Source organism: Hypanus sabinus, chromosome 2 (genome assembly GCF_030144855.1).
Source record: "Hypanus sabinus isolate sHypSab1 chromosome 2, sHypSab1.hap1, whole genome shotgun sequence".
Taxonomy (NCBI): domain Eukaryota; kingdom Metazoa; phylum Chordata; class Chondrichthyes; order Myliobatiformes; family Dasyatidae; genus Hypanus; species Hypanus sabinus.
The window spans coordinates 175512983-175525837 of NC_082707.1; the positions used below are offsets into that span (position 1 = coordinate 175512983).

Genomic DNA, 12855 nt, shown 5'->3' on the forward strand with positions numbered 1-12855 from the left:
GTGCATCGTCACGTGGTGGCCGCCGTCCGGAAGGCTCGGACTCGGCTGCAGGTGATCTCCCGCTGCGATGGCGGCTGAGTTGTGTGACGGTGACGGTGGGGTGGGCGAGCAGTTAATCCCTGATGCTGTAAGTACGTTTAATATCAAACTCAAGTGCAAGCTTTATACGGCTGATTAAGAACTTTTAAAACTACAGCAATGTTGTACCTAAATATTTCAAATTTCGTCTATTCAAAGTACGAATATGTCACCACATACTAATCTGAGATTTTGATCTGCATCACGCTTTTGCCTTTGATAACTCTGGGCTGGAGTTAGTTTAAAACCGAGAAGTTTTTTTTCCCGTCATTCCGAATTTATCAGCACTGACCAATTCTCATCCTAGCACTTCAATCTCAGCATTGATTCCGATTTTCTCCCTCCGTAGATGCTGTCTGATCAGATGATATTTTGTATTCTTTAACCAGTGGAAATTGAGAGATTGGGTTAGGGCATTTCTGAAATGAAGTTGTGGTTGGGTGACAGGTTCTGTGTTTTGTTTAGGTTTTGCTGCATTTGGTGTAGGATTTATGACAATCTTCAGTTCTGATTCAGTTGGTAGCACTTTCTTGTGAAGCTGAAGGTTGTGAGTTCACATCCTAGAAGATCTTCAGCAAAATGCTTTTGCTTTTGGTATGCTGGCCTTTATAAATCAGAGCATTGAGTATAGGAGTTGGGATGTAATGTTAAAATTGTATAAGGCATTGGTGAGGCCAAATTTGGAGTATTGTTTACAGTTCTGGTTACCGAATTATAGGAAAGATGTCAACAAAATAGAGAGAGTACAGAGGAGATTTACTAGAATGTTATCTGGGTTTCAGCACCTAAGTTATAGAGAGAAGTTGAACAGGTTAGGTCTTTATTCTTTGGAGCATAGAAGGTTGGGGGGGGGGGGACTTGATAGAGGTATTTAAAATTATGAGTGGGATAGATAGAGTTGACATGGATAGGCTTTTTCCATTGAGAGTAGGGGAGATTCAAACAAGAGGACATGAATTGAGAGTTAAGGGGCAAAAGTTTAGGGGTAACATGAGGGGGAACTTTACTCAGAGAGTGGTAGCTGTGTGGAATGTACTTCTAGAGGCTGGTTTGATATTGTCATTTAAAAAAAATTGGATAGGTATATGGACAGGAAAGAAATGGAGGTTTATGGGCTGAGTGCAGGTCGGTGGGATTAGGTGAGAGTAAGTGTTCGGCCCGGACTAGAAAGGCTGAGATGGCCTGTTTCCATGCTGTAATTGTTATATGGTTATAAAATAAACTGAGATACTGCACTAATGGAGGTGTCTTCAGCCTAGGCATTTAACCAGAACTCTGTTGTGTACATAATGTGGAAATGCCATCATCTCTTGGGAAAGATAATGAGTTAATGTTTCAGATCTGTGAGTTTTCATCAGAACTTGGAAAAAATGAGAAATAAGTCAAGTTTTCAAGGAGTATTGAAGAGAATAAGGGAAATGCCAGTGGAAAAGAGAAGAAATGATGTAAGAAATTATATAGCTCGGTTTGAGGTAGTGACAATAGAAAGTTAGGCTAAGGCTCCAAATATGAGATAGAGAACACTGCAGTTGCCAGACACATGAGGGTGGTGGTGGTGGGGGAGGGGGGGGGAAGAATGCTTGAAATGCACAGCGAGTAGGGGAGCACCTGGAGGGAGAAAACCCATGTCTGCATTCACTTGTTATATGCCACGTTGTACGATGTGGGCAAGCAGAACTGGCTTGATGGTAGGATGCAGAGTGTGACAGAAGAAGTTTGCTTTTCAGACTGGGGGTCCAGGACTAGTGGTATTCCCCAGATGTTGGTGCCAGGCCCATTGCTACTTGTCATCTATATAAGTGAGTTGAATAGGAATGTACAAGGTATGATTAGTAAGTCTGCGGATGACATTTACAATAGGTGGCATCAATGACATTATAGACAATAGACAGTAGGTGCAGGAGTAGGCCATTCGGCCCTTCTAGCCAGCACCACCATTTACTGTGATCATGGCTGATCATACACAATCAGTACCCAGTTCCTGCCCTCTCCCCATATCCCTTGACCCCGCTATCTATAAGAGCTCTATCTAACTATCTCTTGAATGCATCCAGAGACTTGGCCTCCACTGCCTTCTGCGGCAGAGCATTCCATTTATCCAGCACTCTCTGGGTGAAAAAGTTTTTCCGCATCTCTGTTCTAAATGGCCTACCCCTTATTCTTAAACTGTGACCTCTAGTTCTGGACTCACCCATCGGTGGGAACATGCTTCCTGCCTCCAGTGTGTCCAATCCCTTAATAATCTTATATGTTTCAATCAGATCCCCTCTCATCCTTCTAAATTCCAGTGTATACAAGCCCAGTCGCTCCAATCTTTCAACATATGACAGTCCCGCCATTCTGGGAATTAACCTTGTGAACCTATGCTGCACTCCCTCAATAGCAAGAATGTCCTTCCTCAAATTTGGAGACCAAAACTGCACACAATACTCCAGGTGGGGTCTCACCAGGACCCTGTACAGCTGCAGAAGGACCTCTTTACTCCTATACTCAATTCCTCTTGTTATAAAAGCCAGCATGCCATTAGCTGTCTTCACTGCCTTTCTTCACATTGAAGGTGGTTATCAGGATTTACAAAAGAATCTTGATAAGATGGGCAAGTCGGCCAAGGTATAGCAACTGGGATATAATTTGGGTAAGTGCAAGATGTGGCGTATTGTGAGCACCAATGGGCGCAGGGCTTTTGTGGAATGGTAGGGTCTTGGGGAGTGTCGGAGCTACGAGTAGAAGCATATGGTTCACTAAAAACAGCGTCACGGTTGGACATGGTGCTGAAGAAGGCTTTTGACATGCTGGCCTTCATCGGTCATGGCACTGAGTGCAGAATTTGGTTGGAGCAGTACAAGTAGTTCATGAGGCTGCATTCAGAATATTACGTTCAGTTTTGATCACCCTGCTATTGGAAAGGTGCCATTAAGTGGAAAAAAATGCAAAGGAGATTTAAGAGGATGCTGTCAGGACTTGGGACTGAGTTATGATGAGAAGTTAATCAGGTTGGGACTATTTTCATTAGATTTTAGGAGGATGACAGGTGATCTAATTAGAGGTGTATAAAATCACGGGCAGAAATGGGATGACTGTCTTCTTCCCAAGTCTGTAGAGTCAAGAACTGGAGGGGATAGGTTTAATGTAAGAATGGAGAGATTTAACAGGATCAAGAGAAGCAATCTTTTCACCCAGAGAGTGGTCAGTGTATGGAATGAGCTGCCAAAAAAAGTGGTGAGGCAGGTGTATTAACAACATTTTTAAACGGTATTTTGACAGATACATGGATAGGAATGGTTTAAAGAGATAGACGCCAAATGTGCAAGTTGGACTGGCCTTGATATAAATCTTGGTTGGCGTGAAGAACCTGTTTCTGTTTTGTTTGATTATAGCAGAATACAGATGATTGTCCATTCTGCATTTGGTTTCTCAATATTAAGGAAATTGTTTAACGAGCACCAAATATAGCCTACCAAATTGTGAAAACGTGGAAGTGAGTTGCCGCATAGCCTGGAAAGACTGTTGGAATTCCTGAATGATGAAAAAGGAGGAGGTGAGATAACAGATGTTGCATCTCATCTAGTTGCATGGGACTGGTGGGAAATGAATGATGGAATGGAAAATTCATCCAGGGAGTTGTGAAAAAGATAGTCCCATCAAAATACTGAAAGGGAGAGGGCCGTTGTCTGGTGGTCTAATCTTGTTGGAGTTGGAGGAATTTATGAATGCTAGAGGCTGGTGAGGCTTCTTTTTCTGCTCAGTAGAAGAGGAGTGATAGCAGAGGTACTTGCGTACAACGGTAGAGAGAGTACAGTTGTTCAGAAAGAAAGAAGACATTTCAGAAGCACCTTTGTTGAATGTCCCATTGGAGAAAATGGGACTGTAATGCAGAAGCTAGGAGAATTGAGCAGAGCCTGTACAGGAGGCAGGGTGTCAGGAAGTAAAAATAAGATTACCATAGGAGTCTGTGTGTTTTAAAAGATACAGAAGGGAAAGGAACACGTGAAATAGGTTATATGCAGATGAACAGCTTGGGAACAGACCACAAAAATGATGATATTTTGAAGTTCTGCATTAGTGCAGGAAACGATACCAGGAAAGGGAAGTCAAGAGAGCCTACAGCATTCTTTATTGTTGTGTCAGCACTAGAAAGGGTGAGTGACTTCAAGTTCCTGGGTATCAACATCACAGAGCGTCTACTCTGAGCCCAATGTATTGATGCAATCCTGAAGAAGGCATGCCAGTGGCTCTACTTTGTTAAGGGTACCAATGTCACCAATGACTCTTGCCAATTTCTAAAGATGGTGAGCATTCTGACTGGCTCCAATGTGGAGGGCGAAATGAGGCTGCAGAGGGTTGTAGACTCAGTTAGCTCCCTCTTGAGCCCACCATCGAGGATGTCTTCAAAAGTTGGTGCATCAGGAAGGCAGCATCCATCACTAAAGACCCTCACCATCTGGGTCATGCCATTTTCGTTCTACCATCAGGGAGGAGGTACAGGGTCTTGAAGACTCAAACTCACCATTGCAGGAATGGTGTCTTCCTTTCCACCATCTATTTTCCAAATGGTCCATGAACTCTACATTTTTCCATAATCTATTATCTATTGATTGTAATTTACAGTAATTTCTAAATCTTGCACTGTACTGATGCAAAGCAGCAAATTTCCTGATGTGTCAGTAGTAATAAACCCGATTCTGATTTAGTGTAATGGTAAAAATGCAAAGGGAGAAGGTCTGAATAGGACTGAAACAAAAACAGATGCAGCTTAGACAGATATGAGTTCACATAGGTTTACCTTTGATCTAGAGAAGGTGAATGGAATTGGACTTAAATGTGAGGACTAACCTGTTTGTATCTCTGGTTGGAAACGGAAGATCATGTAGTACTTTTGAAAGAACAAGGGATTGACTCCATTCTATAGATACTAGCACCACTTTGAAAGAAACTGGAATTTTGAAGGAAATAACTACTTCATTCTGTCAGTGACTGAACTTTTATAAGTGCTTATTTTGCTGTATCATTTATTTTAAAAATGCTTGCATGTAGCGTGAGATAATCAGAATCAGATTTAATATAGCTGGCATATATTGTGGCATATATTATAGCTGGCATATATTTTTGCGGCTGCAGTATAATGTAATATTTAACTATAGAAAAGAAACAAACCATAAATTACAGTAAGAATGGATATATTAAATAGTTAAATTAAATAAGTAGTGCAAAAATAAAATAGTAACATGGTAGTGTTCATGGGTTCAATATCCATTCAGAAATCAGATGGCAGAGGGAAAGAAGCTGTTTCTAAATTGCTGAGCGTTCAGGCTCCTGTACCTCTTTCCTGATGGTAGCAATGAGGACAGGACAGGGCAGGACCTCAGTGATGGGGTCCTTAATGATAAATGTCACCTTTTTGAGGCATTGCTCTTTGATGATGTCCTTGAATGAAAGGGCTTTGGAATAATCTAATTAGGATCCTTGGAAGACTTAGGAAAATGTTGGAATGCAATGAGATTGAATGTTGATGAAATAAATAACTGTATATTTTCAATAGTCATTGACTCAATGTACTGTTTAGGGAAGTTCTTGACGTCTGTCACAAGAGACAATGCTTGGCAGCAGGCAATTAGTTGCTGATCAGCTTGTATTTGAGATGAGTCGCTCTGATGAGTAATAGCCCATAAGACCATGAGATATAGGAGCACAATAGGCCTATTGGGTCTGCTCTGCCGTTTCTTCATGGCTGATTGGATTTACCTCTCAGCTCCAATCTCCTGCCTACTTCCCGTATCCCTTCATGCCCTAACCAGTCAAGAATCTAGCAACCTCTGCCTTAAATATACATAAACACTTTGCCTCCCCAGCTGCCTGTGGCAAAGAATTCCACAGATTTACCAGTCTCTGGCTAAAGAAATTCCTCCTCATTTCTGTACTAAAAGGACACTCTTCTATTCTGAGGCTGTGCCCTCTGGTCTTAGACTCTCCCACCACAGGAAACATCTTTTCTACATCCACTCTATTGAGGCCTTTCACCATTCAATAGGTTTCAATGTGATCTCCCCTCATTCTTCTGAATTCCAATGAATACAGGCGCAGAGCTCTTTGTATGACCAGCCTTCCAATCCTGGAATCACGTTCATGAACATCCTTTGAACCCTCCAGTTTCAGCACATCCTTTCTAAGGCTACATCCACACTAGACAGGATAATTTTGAAAACGCAGGTTTTGCGTAAAAACGATAGGCGTTTTTGAAAATATCCCTAACCACATTGAAATGGAGATTTCGGCGAATCTCCTCCTACTGGGCATGTGCAGGACACATCTACTGAAAACAAGCAACATGTTTGGTGTCGAATCTTGCCATAAAAGTGCGCGTTTGTGTTGTTGCAGACTAGAAAAACTTAAAATGACGGACAGCTGTTGGCTGTCACGCAGGAAGATTTAAAAGTTTTAAAAAAAAATACTGAAGTATATGGAGGCAACTGACAGGGAGTTCACGGACTGTATGACCCGGCTGACGACGAACATTGAAAAACTGACTAACTCTGTTGCATTAACAAAGCAGCTTGTTAAATGTGTAAAACATGTCTGCATCAGTGTTATCTTGTATTTCCATACAATGTTACATTAGACTGTTACACATCTATTGTCAGAGAAGTACTTGCATAAATAGGTAAACCACCTTCATACGAGCAAGGACAGAAAACAGGGCAAAGTGAGTATACTTATTTATTCAGTAAGTTATGGGTTAAAGTATTTGGTGAGTACATTTCTAACTCTTTTGGCTTCAGTCTCATTGCCATCTGTTCAGAAATTGTTAGGTTGCATTCAAGAAAACAATGAAATGCGCACTGCCATCTGACAGCATTTTCAGAGATCTCCAGTTACCCCATCCACACTGATCTGCCCGAGCAGCATTTTCAAAAATACCCACCCTGGAAAGCGTTTCTGAAAAGCAGTTTTGGGGGATGAAAACGCTGTTTTAGTGTGGACGGAAGGTAAAAATGAAGAGAAAAGCTTCAGTTACGGATTTATCCGGCGTAGTGTGGATGTAGCCTAAGATAAGGGACCCAAAACATCTCTCACTACTCCGGCTGAGGCCTTACCAGTCCTTTATAAAGCCTCAGCATTATATCCTTGCTTTTATAGTCTAGTACTCTTGAAATGAATGCTAACATTGCATTTGACTTCCACAGACTCAACCTGCAAATTAACCTTTAGGGAATCTTGCACAAGCACTCACAAGTCTCTTTGTACCTCAGGTTTTTGTATTTTCTGTCCATTTAGGAAATAGTCTACCCTTTCATTTCTTCTACCAAAGTTATGACCATACGCTTCCCGACACTGTATTCCATCATTTCTTTGTCCATTTTCCTAATCTAAGTCCTTCTGTAGCCTCTATACTTCCTCAAAGCTACCTGCCCCTCCACCTATCTTTATGTTGTCTGAAAACTTTGCAACAATGCCATCAATTCCATCATCCAAATTGACATACGAGTGGTGATTGATAAATTTGTGGCCTGGGGTAGAAGGAGTCAATTTTAGAAAACCTAGCACATTTATTTTTCAACACAGTCCCCTCCTACATGTACATGCTTAGTCCAGCGGTTGTGGAGGATATGGATCTCGGACCTCCAGAAAGTGTCCACAGATGGGTGATTGATAAGTTTGTGGACTAAGGTAGAAGGAGATGAGTTTTACAGCTCTCGTTATACACTCTTTGAGTGATTATGCAGAAAGTTTGAAGTTAATAATTAATCGTCTTCTACCATAGGCCACAAACCTATCAATCACCCCGATGAGTTATTAACTTCAAACTTTTTGCATGAGGTCCAGCTACCTCATCTTCAGCACTATTATCCACCTTTCCTACAATACTTCTTGCGTTTAAATATAGACCGCACAGGTTACTAGTCGCGCCATGTTCCACCTTTTGATTCCTTAATTTTGTCTGAGGTCTTACCAACATTTGCCTGCACAACCTCGCCACTGACTGTTCTGGCACTCTGGTTCCCAACCTCCTGCAAACTAGTTTAAACCCCACCTGGCATGGGTAGCAGTCCCGAGATCACAACCCTGGAGGTCCTGCCCCTTAATTTAGTACCTAACTCCCGAAACTTACTTTGAAGGACCTTGTCACCTTTCCTACATATGTCATTGGTACCAATATGGACCACAACCTATGGCTGTTCACCCTCCCTATTAAGAATGCCACATATTCAGTCTGAGATATCATTGACCCTGGTACCTGGGAGGCAATATACCATCTAGGAACCTCTTTCTTGCCCACAGAGCCTCTTGTCTGTTTCTCTAACCAGTGAATCACTGTGATCACTGCAGATCACCTCTTCTCTTTCTTTCTCTTCTGAGCTATAGAACCAGACTCAGTTCCAGAGACCTAACCACTGTGGCTTTCCTCTGCTGGGGCATCCCCCCAGTAGCATACAAAGTAGTATACTTTCTATTGAGAGAAACATCCACAGTAGTACCCTATTCTGTCTGCTTATGCCCTTTCCCTTCCTGATGGTCAGCCAGATATGAGTGCAGCAACCTCCCTATATTGCCTTTCAATCAACCCCTCAGTCTCCAAAATAATCTGGAGTTTATCCAGCTCCAGTTCCCCAGCGTGTTCTGTAGGAAGCTGCAGCTGGATGCACTTCTTGCAGGTTTAATCGTCAGGGACACTGGAGATGTTCCTACCTTCCCGCATTCCACTATCTTGCCTAACATTCCTGCTGCTCTAACTGTGCAATAAATAAGGAAAGAAAGTAAGTCACCTGGGGGAAAAAATTCTACCTGGAACTCCTGCACCAAAACCTCAAGCTCCCCGCTTGGTGCTGGGTGTCAAAGTGCTTTTTGGAACTTTTGGTTTTCAGGGGTTCTGCCAAATGACATGTACATTCTGTTCAGTGAACTACCCACCAGATCCACTGTGTCCTTTTCCTGAAGGGCTCTGATGAAACTTAACACAGAGCACTGACTAATTAATTGACGATTAGAGGTGGTCTTTTGGGTAAAGTGGTCACAGTGGATGCAGAACAGCTGAACAAAAAGGTTAAAAATGGCTTGACTGGGCACAGAAAATCTCAAGTTGTGGTTGTTTCCTCTTGGTGGCGGGCAGAGTGGAGAGAGAAATAGGCAGAAATTCTTGCCTGGCAGAAGGTGCCTGCAGCTCCAAAGCTGCCAGTAACTCCATCCGCATTCATTCCTCTGGCCCCCTAAATACTTGTTAATGTATATAGGGTGTCCTTAAGCTGGGCCTTCATAACTGGGGTGAACCAGATACAATGGGACTGCAATTACCTTGACTAAATGACATAAGTAGAGTCTAGTGTGGGGCTATTTCGCCTGATATGGACAGTTTTCTGAAATAGTACTTTTAAATGCATTGTATTGTAACTTTATTTTGACAGGTACCGCTACGTCAGGAATCTACAGCAGCTTCATTTGCATCCTCTGTGTTTAATGTAACACATGCAATCATGGGAAGCGGCATCCTGGGATTGGCTTTTGCAATGGCTAATACGGGTATTATTGGGTTCAGGTAAGAAAGCAGAAACTATCTGAGTGTGATTGCATTTGCTGGCTGATCTGAGTTAATTGTTTTTATTTGAACATGAGAAGCTGAGTATTAGATGTTTCTAAAGGTCGTAATAAAGTTGTAAGAGTCATCAATAAAAAAGGCTGGAACAAATGTAATAACATACTTTATTAACTGCTGGAATTCAACATGATGTAATAATTGACAATTATTAGTAAAGGTGCTAGTAAAGTTGACAGAGCCCCAGAAAGCTAACCACTCAAAAATGCTTCTAGTTAGCTAGGACTAAGCTGGAAGTGTGTGGAATATTTCTTCATTCACATTTACATCAATACCCTATCTAGCTTGACCAACGCAGCACTGATTTGTAAAAGTGCACTTGGTTTTGGAGGCCAAGCATTCACAGCCCAGAAAAGATGTATTTGAGTTGTGCCCTGCTATGCTTGGGGGAAACTTGGTGTGAACTCCTGCCCGCCACTGGCATTCCTGTAGTAATAAATGGTGATCTTGTTGCTGTGTTTTACGGAGTGAACCACTGAGACAGTGTGCAGAAGCTACCTGTGAAGGCTGGTGTTGGGTGGGTTGGGTTGAACAGTGTGACTACTGAACGCAGAAATATGGGGCTTGGGGGTCCTGGCTGGCATCGTGAATCCGGAGCATTGCAGAGGACTGACTGGTAGTGGCTATGTTGGCAGCTGGCCTGAACCCTGTGGTATCTTCATCTCATCCTCTTGGCTGTGATGGAAGCCTTTGACTCCATCTTTGACTGCGTGGCTTTCTCTCCAGCTCTGTGGAATTCCCCATGACAGCAAGATCAATGCTAAGGAAGTGAGACGTATTCCATACTGATCCTTGTGGTTATTTCTACTGTCTTTTTGCTGTGTGAGTACCAGGAGAGGACTGAACACTCAGCAAGGATTACAGCACAGAGTATGGGGAAGGCCAGTGTCCAGAGAGATACACAGGAGGGAAGCAAATCTTTCATCCTACTAAGTTTGTTCAATAATGAAGCGTCCTATTTGCACAAATAAAATGGGTTTTATTCTCCCCATCACCATTCATCTACATACTAAGGCCAATTTACAGATCAGCCGACCAGCTTGCACATTCCTGGATGTACAGGGAAACTGGAGCATCCAGAGGATATTCACACTATCACAAGGAGCAATAACTGGATGGCACTGGAAGTCAGGATTGAATCAGAGACTCTAAGGCATTATGCCATCCCATATATACTGTCATAATGGCCCCATTTCCCATTGATACCACTAGTGCCAGTGCCCTTGTTCCTGGGAAGGTATCATGAGCATTATGTGAGGTACCAGTGAATATATTTTTCATTTTCCCCCATGAATATGTGGCATAACAAATATGTAAATTTTATCAACATTCAATCAAAAGAGGCATTTTGACACTTGGATCCCTGGAATATTTGCTTTTTTAAACAACCAACGTTGTTTCAAGGTTGAATTTAAGAAATTGTAGGCAGAATAATGTAGAATATCTTAAATTTTATTCTGCTGTCAGATTTTACCTGGGATTGTATGTGGGTGTCAGTGAATGCACCAAGTTCCCAAAAGCTGCGGAGTTGTGGAGGGATAAATATTAGAAGGGGATTTGGTGCTCTTTGAGAGGGATGGTAAGATCTTTGCACACTTGAATAAGCTGATTGGACCTTTGTTTAAAACTTATCTCCAAATTGTACAACATTTTATCATTTTAACATTTAATATTTTAACGTGAGAGTCAGCTACTACAATATTTTTAAGCTGTAAAGAATGGAAGTTACAATTGAACTGATAGGAGTGAGAACTTATCAAGTGGATCATGAAAGCCTAATTGCAATTGAATGTGTCTAGGCAGATATCAGCTCAATTATTGGAATGCTGAATGGTTAAATGGTCTACTCCCTTTTTTTGGATTGGATTATAAATCAAGAATGATATTCGGTCTGGATCCTTTTGGTGCTACATCTGTTTAACTACAGAAGATTTAAGGGTTCATTGTATGTCAACTATGATAGTTGTGTTTATTTCAGATAAAGTGCACAGGATTCATTTTTGTCGGTAACTGTGTATTTAATGTTTTATATTTGCAGCATTCTCTTGCTGATAGTTGCTTGCTTGGCTGCCTACTCAGTTCATCTGCTGCTGGAGTTATGTCAACAGACTGGTGAGTGCAGGACCAAGCTCTTCTACCCTCCCTGTGGATGTTGTCTCAGAAGTGTTTAATGTGTTCAGTTTGAATTATCTAATGACATAATTGCTGTATTAATAATACTCAATATTCCATTTAATTAGGTATTTATGGAGAGCTTTTTTAAATAAAAGGACTTTGAATTACATTCATGAAATCTTGAGGCTACATAGTGAACTGTAAGCCCAGTTCTACTAACTATATCTCCTCTGTATATTTATAGCGCTAACATCCTATGAAGACCTGGGGTTTCAGGCCTTTAAAACAACTGGAAAGGTAATAAAAGATATAATTTATTGTGCTTTATCCTGGTTTATTACATTCACTGTCAAGCCCTTGTTATCTTTCCCTGATAATAAGCCATGCATATCAGCAGAGCACTGTAAATAATCCCATTCATTGAGAGCTAGCTATTTTTCTTTGCTCATTTTTTTTATGTTGACCAGTCTGTCAACACTTCCAGAGAATCACCCTGTGTACAAAATTTAAAGTTAATAAAATACTTGCTTGCTTAGGGAGATGCTTTATTTGCCATCAGGAAAGGGGTTAAAACTGTTTATCCAGAATAATCAGCAATGTTGGGTACCTTCACACTGCAGATTGACATTCCTGCATGATGTAATGATCACTCAACACTCAGTGTTCCTGCCTCTCATTCGAAAGTTGCAGTCTTAAACTCATTTGCAGAACTTGAGCTCATAATCTGTGATGATATTTCATTGTAGCACTTAAGGATTTCTTTGTTTTTGGAAAAATCTTTTAGATGTAGCATTAGACTAAGATGCCCTTGGGGAATTCCAAAGCACTCTGGGCAATAGTCTTTCCTGCATCAATGTTAGAGGTTAATAGATACCTCAGTTGCTTTTGAGATTTTACTGTGCAAAAAAAAACACACAAAATAGTCTTTTCAGGACATGCCTAATTGATTGTATTTGTTATTCAGGCCATCAGATATTTACAAACTATGGTTCTGTTTTCTTCAGGTTTTGGTTGCTGTTGCAATATTGATACAGAACATCGGAGGTAATCTTTTCTTTCTAGAAAGTAACTTCTTG

General features: G+C 41.3%; 1 protein-coding gene across 1 annotated transcript in view; it reads left to right on the forward strand.

Moving 5' to 3' along the window:
- The first annotated feature begins 1 nt into the window (after position 1).
- slc38a6 (solute carrier family 38 member 6) overlaps positions 2-12855 on the forward strand; it is a 53457-nt gene continuing 40603 nt past the window's right edge. The window contains exons 1-5 of the mRNA XM_059959943.1: positions 2-127; positions 9477-9607; positions 11703-11776; positions 12024-12076; positions 12784-12823. Of these exons, the coding sequence (XP_059815926.1) occupies positions 68-127; positions 9477-9607; positions 11703-11776; positions 12024-12076; positions 12784-12823 (358 nt within the window). The 5' untranslated portion in view covers positions 2-67. The remainder of the gene's footprint in view (positions 128-9476; positions 9608-11702; positions 11777-12023; positions 12077-12783; positions 12824-12855) is intronic.